Source organism: Pecten maximus, chromosome 9 (assembly GCF_902652985.1).
Source record: "Pecten maximus chromosome 9, xPecMax1.1, whole genome shotgun sequence".
In the NCBI taxonomy this organism is placed as follows: domain Eukaryota; kingdom Metazoa; phylum Mollusca; class Bivalvia; order Pectinida; family Pectinidae; genus Pecten; species Pecten maximus.
The window spans coordinates 17,051,750-17,062,908 of NC_047023.1; the positions used below are offsets into that span (position 1 = coordinate 17,051,750).

General features: G+C 37.9%; 1 protein-coding gene across 1 annotated transcript; it reads left to right on the top strand.

Annotated features, from left to right (window-relative positions):
- The first annotated feature begins 630 nt into the window (after positions 1-630).
- Positions 631-6,603, top strand: LOC117333907 (leucine-rich repeat extensin-like protein 3). Its single transcript, XM_033893324.1, has 2 exons — positions 631-672; positions 5,734-6,603. The coding sequence occupies exons 1-2, from the start codon at positions 631-633 to the stop codon at positions 6,601-6,603; spliced, it is 912 nt and encodes a 303-aa protein (XP_033749215.1).
- Positions 6,604-11,159: the final 4,556 nt, after the last annotated feature.

An 11,159-nucleotide genomic window follows, 5' to 3' on the forward strand; every position in this document is an offset into this window, starting at 1 on the left:
CCGTCATACAGGCGATAGATGATTATAGGTGACCTTACTAGCTTACGCTTTCTAATCATCTGAAAAGGGTGGTCCATATAAATATAACTTATTCCTACTTAGGAAGCGTGTTGACCAGCCTCAGTGCATCTAATGCACTTAACCGTTAATCGTTAAACACTTCTTATAGGGATACATTTATATACAACCTACAAGAGAAAGTTCTTACAACAGCATTATCGGTCTAAATATTCTTTTCAGAATCGTAACACTGCAACATACAAACTTATTTTACTTCATATTCGCCCAATTTTGCTGTAGCCTAAACTAAGTTTGCGGTGAAAGCACACTTTCGGACAAACCCGTAAATTTATAATCTCGAGCCCATTCTTTGTTTTTAACAAATGTGAAAGCATTATACATGTATACTAATTTATTATGAATATATCAATTATAGGATGCATTTATTTTTTCATTTATTATTTTTTGTTATTATTATTATTTTCTGGATAGCATAAATCATGGCCAGGCTATCCTACTGTGGTCTGCTACCTTACAGAACAGATATCCTAAATAGCGAAAATGGCATGAATGGGAAATATGAAAACCTAAACATACTGCTATTTGAATATTTACTTGATTTTAAGATAAATGGAGCTCATCTTGCCCGAGAGCTTTGATTGGCTAAGTAACGTATAGTTTGATATTGTTAAGGATCCTATATAATTTTGATGTTGGATTCATGTACAAAAACTTATCTTTATACATGCGAAAAGTAATGTACAAGTAATTCATATGTGTGTGTTGAGATTGGCGCCCTCCATCGTTATATATATATTGGTTCACTGAAAGTTGAAGATCGAGAATGTTTCACTACAAGTATAAGCATGTAACTATATGACCGTAATTATCAATCATATGTTGTAACAATAAATGTTTCAACAAATGAAAACATGAAACCATACTGTACATCCATTAAGGACACATTTACAAAACCTTGGGAATAGTGTATTTTATCGAAGGCACGGTGGTCTAGTGTTAGGACGCAGGGCTAGGTGACCGACTGATCGCTAGTTCTAGTCCCAGACGGGCGATGTGTTGTAACCTTGAACAAGATACTTTAGTCCGTTATGTTCCAGTAAACTCGGCTGTCAATGAGTACATGGTAATGTAAGCTGTTAGTGTCGAAATGACAGCTCCGTAGGTTATGCCCCATAGAGTTGAGAAAGACATGTGGTGGTTGTTAAAGGCCAATAACCATGGATATTCATTTGTGAGACACTTTGAGGCATCTATGTTGCTGTGTTATGGCGGTATATAAAACTACAAATTATTAAATTATTATTCTTATTTTCGTACATAATACCCATTGTATTATGTGTTATATACACAACAAAATCATATTGGGATAAAGTTAATATTACATACAAGAAACATTTCAATACGAAGACGCATGGCAACATTTCCTGGTATTGGCGATCAAAATAAGTCGCTAACACAAAAATTCGATGTCTTCTATTTATGGAACATTGAAGAGACCATAACAGAACTCCTACCACCACGGCAACACTTGGGATCTTTATACGTTCCTTTCCTTCAACGATGCTCTGTCTTTGTGTTTTTGTCCTCCGTGGGTGTCTGGTGCTCTAGTTTTCTGTGTTTTTTACTTCGATATGTGTCTTTCTTATACCCGTCTTGATATTACCCTGGCTGGATTTTTTTAATTTACGATTTTCGTAGTCATATAATGACGATGAGGTTATCATTCTGCTGTCTGGTACAATGACGGGATCGAATCCCATATGTTGTTTATTATTAATATGATAAAAGATCCTAATTCAGAACACAGTAAACACAAATGTATATTCAACTTCATTTGATCAAAATTAAAGTACGGACTTTCATCCAGGAAATGTTCTTAACCATGTTATCGATCTAACGGTCACTTTAATACATTTTACCTACTTTTCTCTTCACTTTCTGTCTTCCCTACTGTGACTAGTCATTTGACTGTTGTAGCCTTGAACATCGAAAAATGTTCTTATTATCAAGTCTAAAGGTGATTATTTCAAGAAAAACTTGTAAATTGAAAGTTTTTGCACGATTTAGAAATTGACGGGAAAACATGTTTGCGAGGTAGTAGGTATACTGTACTGTGTTATTTCTGTTGTTGATGTGATTTTACATACCCTCATAAGAACATGCTGTTTAGAACGTGATCCAAACTAGATATTTTCTTTCTATATTTGATCATTTGACGCCTTTGACTTGAAAGAAAGTCAAGACTAATGAAAAGAAAGAAGAAGTCATGGCCATTTGTATATGATATCGATGTGCCAAATAGAAATGAAATGCATTTTTGTTTTGCAAAATTATGAATTTTGGCGGGATATTGAACATCTTTCAAAGTGCCATTTCTTCGCCATTGTTTCTTGCCCGATTAAAATATTTTAAATTGAATGCATTGATTTTTTTTTCTATTTTGACCTTTATTTGATCTCGTACTTGGACCTCAATAGTGACAAATTTTCTGATAACATTCATTGGAGAAAAGTTCGCCCCGACCCCGAGCATGAACTATTAGACGCACTTAATGTGCAAGGAAACGAACAAATTTACTAAAAACCTGTTTTGAAATAATTTTTATTGAATTACTTTTCATTTGACCTCTTTGACCTTGAATGAAGAGCAAGGCCAACGATGAGCATAACTATGCAACCACTTTTACGTGCTCTCGATTTGCTAAATAGCTTATCTTTCTGTGTATATATAAAAGAGCAGAACATTTTTAGTGCAATTTTGGGTGATGTTTCAGTTCTAAAGTGCCATATCTCAGTCATTTTAACATAATGACCGTAAAACTTAAACATTCTGTCATATGAAGTGGATCATGCTCCGTTGAATGCGATAACAGAACTGCTTCTTTGTGTTTGAAATTTATGTGTTTGATCTACTTTTGACAATCTAGCGAGGTCTTAACACATTCTCCGATAACATTGTCATGGCGAAATTATAGCCCCAACCATGAACTGTATGAAACACTGAACATTATATTCATAGATCTGTGGCCTGGACTTTTGTAAGTCCTACTTTTTAACACCAATTTGCTCAACATACCGCACACTCTATACTGCATCAATTACCCAGGGCACTAAGGTTATACAGGGAAACCACTGCACGCATGGCCAGGCACCTATTTTCAAAATAAATATGCACTGTTGTCACACTATCAGATAAAGAGAATTTTTTATAAAGAAAAATTATTTCCAAAGAACAAATTCAAAAAAGAATATAAATGAGTGTCCTTATTTTAGCTTGGCTCAATTATTATAAATCAGGTTAATATCAAGATTATCAAATATTTCAACTTGCATTAGCTGACCTAGACTTATAATGTATTATATTAACTCTTAGACTATATCAATACTTCAAACCCCTGTGCGAAGACTATTTCAATACTTCAAACCCCTGTGCTTAGGTCGATTCAGCAGGACCCGGCTTCATCAATGTTAAAATTGTCCATAGAAAAGGAAAGTATTACAGAATTTAAGAAAAAATTTGTTTGGGGAACTGTCATTAAATTATCTATGGAATATTGATGAAATTGGTCCCAAATACATTTAAATCGAAACGACACGGAGACTAGCCGTAAGGATGGAGAGGATATCATTTTAAACTCAAAGATGTTTCCTTATCCGGTTCTTTAAGCATATAATGATCAACAAAAAATTAAAACAGTATTTTCGTGAATATACCTATACTATTGCATGTATGTTTACCTGGAGTAAATTTCCACTCTGTTACCTTCGAAGTAAACATGTATTATTGCATACAATGAAGGTTTATGATACTGGAATAATGCAAACATTCATATGCATACAAGCGACTATTGTAAATAAATGAAGCGGTATAAGGCACTTGACTATATATATATAATTTTGTTTGTTCGTACTTTTTTATAATGGTACAATGTGTATAACAGAGACAGCAGGTTACCGGTAACAAGAAGCTACCTGTACTGGCCATGTTAAAAAGCTACATGTATTTAAATAAGTTCACCGCTTCCTTACAAGGACTCGACCAGTACGGGTAATAATACACTATTCGTGTCTGTACTGGTGTAGCTATTCAGGAGGATAGGAACAGTTTAAAGATAATATTTTCAGTCATAAAATCCAAAGGTTAAATTACCTCCCTTTTTCCATTACAGGAAAGTTTAGTTGTGAAGTTATCTCCCTTGAGTTAATAACAATGACGTAACTAATCTGCTCTCAGGTGCGTTTGGTTACAGCCATGTTTTACAAAGATACAGAGTGTGTCGTAACAAGGAGGTATATATATATATATATAAGGGTCAAAGAAGTAATATGAACAGTATAATCCAGATAACACTGGATCCTCACATAAATGTATGGAGGATACGAATTACTTGTAATGATTATATGGGGCAAAGAAGTAATTCAAACAGTGTAAACAATAAGGTTTGTTAAATTTTCGAGGCAATCCGCCCCTTTATCAAAACACAAAAAATCACAAATACAATCACATAATATATATAAGAAGTACTGGAAATACAATAAAATACAATAAGAATGTTTTAGTAACTGGAGAAACCACAATGAACCTTCGGCAAACGTGGGCCGAAGGGTTCATTGTGGTTTCTCCAGTTACTAAAACATTCTTATTGTATTTTATTGTATTTCCAGTACTTCTTATATATATTATGTGATTGTATTTGTGATTTTTTGTGTTTTGATAAAGGGGCGGATTGCCTCGAAAATTTAACAAACCTTATTGTTTACACTGTTTGAATTACTTCTTTGCCCCATATATATATATATATATATATATACAGTAGATAATAATCACAATTTCGGTTATTGTGTATCAAATCTTGGTACCAATTTGTTTGAAATAAAAACTAAAGATTAAATTACATATGTATATGTGTATGTTTAACACATCTGTTCATAACATACATGTAATATACAAGAGCTCCTCTTTGATTTCCAGCAATATTTTAAAAGATACAAATATCAAAGGAGTACAGGGTTGTTAACGTATTTAAACTTACGATAAATATCACCAATTAAAGAAAGATTTTTTAGAAAATTGATAGACATTTGGGGCTAAGAACGGGTCTATAATAAGAAGACCTAGCTGACGTTAAGCTAGCATAACTAGTTATCCAATACACAGTAGATCGGCTGATAATGAAGGGGCCGCAATGTACGCTGGGGAAGATGACTGTACCCCGCTTCTAACTCCACCCGGCTTCTCATACCGTCCTATTTCCACCTCACTCCAACCCCACCACCATCACTGCATCTTAACTCCCGTCCGAACCCCACACAACCATCCGCACTCCACCCCGCCTCTCACTCCATCCACATATCATTCAAACCCCACCATCAACGAACCCCTCCCCCCACCAAAACAATCCCGACTTTCGATCCCACTCCCACTCCACCCTGACTCCCACCTCCACTCAACCACCTTACTCCACCCCAACTCCAACGACCACTCAAATAAACACACTCCACCCTTAGGACTTCCACCACCACTTCAACCCACAATCCACCCTCATGACTCCCACCACCACTCAACCATCAATCCCAACACCTCCAACCATTCTCACCTCTACCCAAAACCAACTCATGTTCCATCCCCACCTCACATCCTACACATCCTACAACCCGATTTCCATCCCATCCTAACTAAACCACCAACACTCCATTCCTTCTTCCATCCAAGCACTACTCCATCCTACAACCAACTCTCAACCCCGACTCCCATCCCTACTCCATCCCTACTCCACCACCAACTCTCAACCCCGACTCCCATCCCTACTCCATCCCTACTCCATCCCTACTCCACTACCAACTCTCAACCCCGACTCCCATCCCTACTCCATCCCTACTCCATCCCTACTCCATCCCTACTCCACCACCAACTCTCAACCCCGAATCCCATCCCTACTCCATCCCTACTCCACCACCGACACTCAACCCCGACTCCCATCCCTACTCCATCCCTACTCCACCACCGACACTCAACCCCGACTCCCATCCCTACTCCATCCCTACTCCACCACCAACTCCACCACCAACACTCAACCCCGACTCTCATCCCTACTCCATCCCAACTCCATCCCAACTCCATCCCTACTTCATCCCTACTTCATCCCTACTCCATCCCTACTCCATCCCTACTCCACCACCAACACTCCAACCCGACTCCCATCCCTACTCCATCCCTACTCCACCACCGACACTCAACCCCGACTCCCATCCCTACTCCATCCCTACTCCACCACCAACTCTCAACCCCGACTCCCATCCCTACTCAACCCCGACTCCAATCCCAACTCCACCACCAACTCTCAACCCCGACTCCAATCCCTACTCCACCACCAACACTCAACCCCGACTCCCATCCCTACTCCATCCCTATTCCACCACCAACACTCAACCCCGACTCCCATCCCTACTCCATCCCAACTCCACCACCAACACTCAACCCCGACTCCCATCCCTACTCCATCCCTACGCCATCCCTACCCCACACCAACACTCTATTCCGGCCCCCATCCCATCCCCACCGCTAATATCCCACCTCTACTAACATCATCACCTTAATTACCTCACACGTGAGGGTACACAGGCGCTCGTGCGAAATATATTGGTAGTGTAGTCCTTCTAGGTCGTGACAAATTTTCATTTAATATTGTTGATAATATCGTTACGGAAAGTAGTATAGTTTCGTAGTTTGGTACAAATGTAGAAAACATTCGAGATAGTCTCATAACGCTGAATGTACTCGACTTCTGTTTGGGAAAAAGTAGCGATGTTTCAGGATGTATTATCAAAAAAAGATGTTTATGCAATGGTACAGTATGTGTTAATAGCTAGTATCAGGTGACGTAGCTGTGATCTGTATCATGACATGCATTTTCTTGTCATTATCCTGTTAAAATGACATCCTCTCTTTATCACAAATACACATCGGATTATCACAAATATATATACACATGCACACCGACAGTAATAAAGTCATGGATCTCGGAAAGAAACGCTCTTGAATTCCGGATGCTAACATCGCCGACAACGTACAGCGTCTCACTAAATTGGAAAAAATGACACCCAGGGGCAAAATGGATTGGAAGAATGAGCTTCAATTAAGTCGATGTTTGCGAAATTGATATAAACGAGACTTACTGATAAAACGCTATACATTTTTGTATTTCGATTTTATTTCATAATATCTTCAGACAGTACCTGAAGTAGAATAAAAGTTGAAATTTCTATTCCGCTGTTGTATGACATGTGTCAACAACAGAGCCCCCAGGCAATTGTAAATAATCTTAAAACAAACAGATTAAACTAATGATCGACTTATGAAGTAACGGTCCATATATGTTACATATACGTTAAGATATTTATACATAACTGTCAACAGAGTTAAATCCCGTGAAGTGTTTTCAAGCTTGGTGATTGAAAATCAATTAAGTATACGCATTACCACAGTGATTTGACACAACATTCCAAAATCACCGTATATATATGTACTAACGATTGTGGATTCGGACAAGTTCAAGATCCCTGTGAGCATTGTGTCATGTTTTCACTCGCAAGGACATAAGCAGATTAAAAAATGACCCGGCCCGAACTTGACCTCGTTGAATATATATACGAACAATTCTCTATATATATTGTTATAGGTTTAAAACGCCTGGCCGCTTTAGACCGTAACACGAAATGACCTTCTTGTCCTTAGACAATTGTGATCCAAAGGTCTTAACCCCCGCTGAGCGGACCACAATAAATATCGACTTGAATTAGGGATTATGTAGTTCATTATAGCGAGTTTAGACGTCCAAACATAAACAGGTTCTCATCAATACGACGACCTTCTGACCGACTCTATACAACACACATAAATACCTTTCTCCTGTTTTATATCAATTCATCCACTTTAATCTCAATTTAATTTCTTTAACACAGGTATATGATACGACTCTCTCCGTTCTTGATACTGACCTAAGTCCCACTGGCCCAAACAGACAAAATGATGTCGTGATTTGACATGAATATGTATTACCTCGCTTCTATAACACTTTACTGAATAAAGAAGTTTGACTCCATGACTTTAAATAAATCGAGATGTTTTTGTCTTGCTCTCGAGGTTCTCCGGATATAATTTACGCATTTCTCTGCATTATAATTCAGTATAATGAGCAGTTTCTATTCCCAGAGCGCTTTAGCTGTATGTAGCATGGCGGTCTACTGGAGACAAGATAGACAGCGGTAACATTTATCTATGTATCCGCCAACTACAATGTATATATTAAAGCATTGAACGGCTTTCAGTTGGCATTCATATTGACTATGAATGCCAACTGAAAGCCGTTCAATGCTTATATTTACCATCTGCGATTTTTTTATTTGTCGTGCGATTTTTTTTTGAAATTTTCAAATTCAAATTTCAGTTGGCAGTTCATAAGCTGGTGAACTCGCAACTGAATTGGTAGGGTTATATAGTGGCAGTGCCATACAATGGTAAATATAGACAAATGAATTAAGACAGCTATTCTCCTAGAGTATTGTTCCAGTATTATAATCATGTTTTTGTCTAACCGGATACATATGGCTTTGTAATAGAACAGGTAATCATAGAAAAATTCATTTCTCGTGTAAAGAGTTACGCTGCTATAATTGCAGACCTTATTGTTTAACAATGGGCCAAACCACAAGGACTGTGAATTCGTATACACTGTCAGAATGGCCTGTCACGTTAACCTTTCCGTGAATAAAGAGTAGTCGATCCCATCTGTATGTAGGTACGGGTATGTCATCTTAGGTCTGTGATGTTCGGATGCATATAAAATTATATATAACGCACGTGCTCACACAAGTTATGGAGAAACTAAGCTAGCATAAAATCATAACTATTATGTTAATGTGGTATTTGTTTACAAATGCTTCACAGAATACAAGTGAGGAGAAAACAGTGAACAGTGATATGTCTGTCAATAGATAACTAAAATAAATGAAAACTTCATTAATTTTATACACGTACTGACCAAGTATCTGTCCACACGTTCAATGTGCCTATACAAACAAGTAAAATAAAAGCAAATAACATACTCAGTTGTTATTGTGTTAACAAGTACAAAATACATGTTTATTTTCAAGTACATCAATTACAAAACAACTAATTACCCTAATAAGGGGGAAAGAACGCCCGTTGGGATTCGAACCCGTGACATCCTCGCCTGTACATCAATAACGTACCAACTCAGCCCTGAAGACTGATTGCTCATCAGTCGACAATATAAACCATCGTGTACAATGTATGATTATCGATAAGTACATCACGACAGATCATTCTGGTCTGATTATGTGGGCGAATAATACATTTCACCGACACAGGAAGTCCTCCATTATGTTACATCTGTGTACACTTTGTACTTTATCTAGTCGGGAGAATTCATTAAACTGGTACCATTTTTAAATGGCGTCGGTAAGTCAAGAACTGCGTGTAGAACCGATGTCGTCGTCTAAAACAGTCACGGTGTCAGGACCACAGGAAACTCGGGCTTACCATTGGTATGCCCTACCTACAGGTCAAATTATCAAGGACAGAAGAGAATGTGAAAAAAGGTCGTACATAATCGATAATGTATCTGGGATCAAGGAGGCCATTCAACCAAATGAACTTGAGCAAATGTACACGCATGCGTAAGCCTGTGTTTCTAAGTGTAAGGTTCACTTTTAAGATATGCAGCTAGGACCTGCCTTTCTGACCTTCTGTGTACGAGAATAGAAATTAAATACCATACAATAACATCTAATATGCAAGCTAGTGTCATTGGCCTCCGAACACCGAGGGTTGCATGCTATCACTACCGGAACTCGCCTTGTCTGTAAACATACCTAATATTGACAGACGAGGCGAGTACTTCGACACGGACAAAGAAAAAAAGAAACGTAGTTCCTGGTTGATTGGCGTATTGAAAGATTCGGAGGTTAGATACTTTAGAGAAAAATGTCAGAATATTGGGAGTCCAATGTCTAGCTTTACAATATTAAAATATCTTGACCAAATGCACGTGACCTAAAACAATGTGGGAAGTTACAGACATCAACTGGTGTCTCTAATAGAAGGTTCAGAAAACACATTAAAAGAATACATCCATCAATTAAAGTTGATTGTTAACAGTTGGTAGTATTATAATTGGTCGCTGTCGTAGCCATATTGTGAGGCATTTCACATGGATATAAATAGTCTATTTACTTTGATTGGCTCGCTAGTGTTATCTATACGCAGTGATTGGTTACCTGTTGTCCGTGATGTCATCATTCGTAGAGGTACATTTGGGGAAATTATTTGCAAAGAAAATGTGATTGATAAAACCAGAGAGATACGAATGTTCATACAGGACTGTTGCACATTATTCTGCTATTCCACGCACGGTGGCACTCTTGTCGGAGACACTCCGCAGTGACCAATTATATCTCTCAGTAATAAATTAACAGCATAAATACGCAAGCTTCAACATTCCATCTATCTTACACTTTTCTATAATTGCTTGCTTATAAATGATGTTGTTGGTAGTCCTCTTAGCTTTTTGGTAAGCTAATATTTGTTGTGATATAAGACAAGTACATTTATGCAAGTAAGTTTGGTCTCATTGAACGTAAGCTGTTCTAGCTAGGGGATAACTCTTCTTAATCTCTTTTTGTTAGACAAAAAAAAACTTTCAGTCAAATCTGTCAAGGTTAGGAGTCTATTGTTAGTTTTTTTTGTTTAACGTCCTATTAACAGCCAGGGTCATTTAAGGACGTGCCAGGTTTTGGAGGTGGAGGAAAGCAGGAGTACCCGGAGAAAAACCACCGGCCTAAGGTCAGTACCTGTCAACTGCCCCACGTAGGTTTCGAACTCGCATCCCATAGGTGGAGGGCTAGTGATAAAGTGTCGGGACACCTTAACCACTCGGCCACCGCAGCCCCAAGGAGTCAAATCTAGATTATCTTGCTAATGGCAACACCCAGGGGAAATGTTCGGCAATCTTCGGAGCTTCCAAAGATTGCCGCTTTTTTTTTATTTTTTTTTTTTTATTTATTTATTTATTTATTTTGTCTAGGTACTGTTTATCGTTATTACGGACTATGCACAGA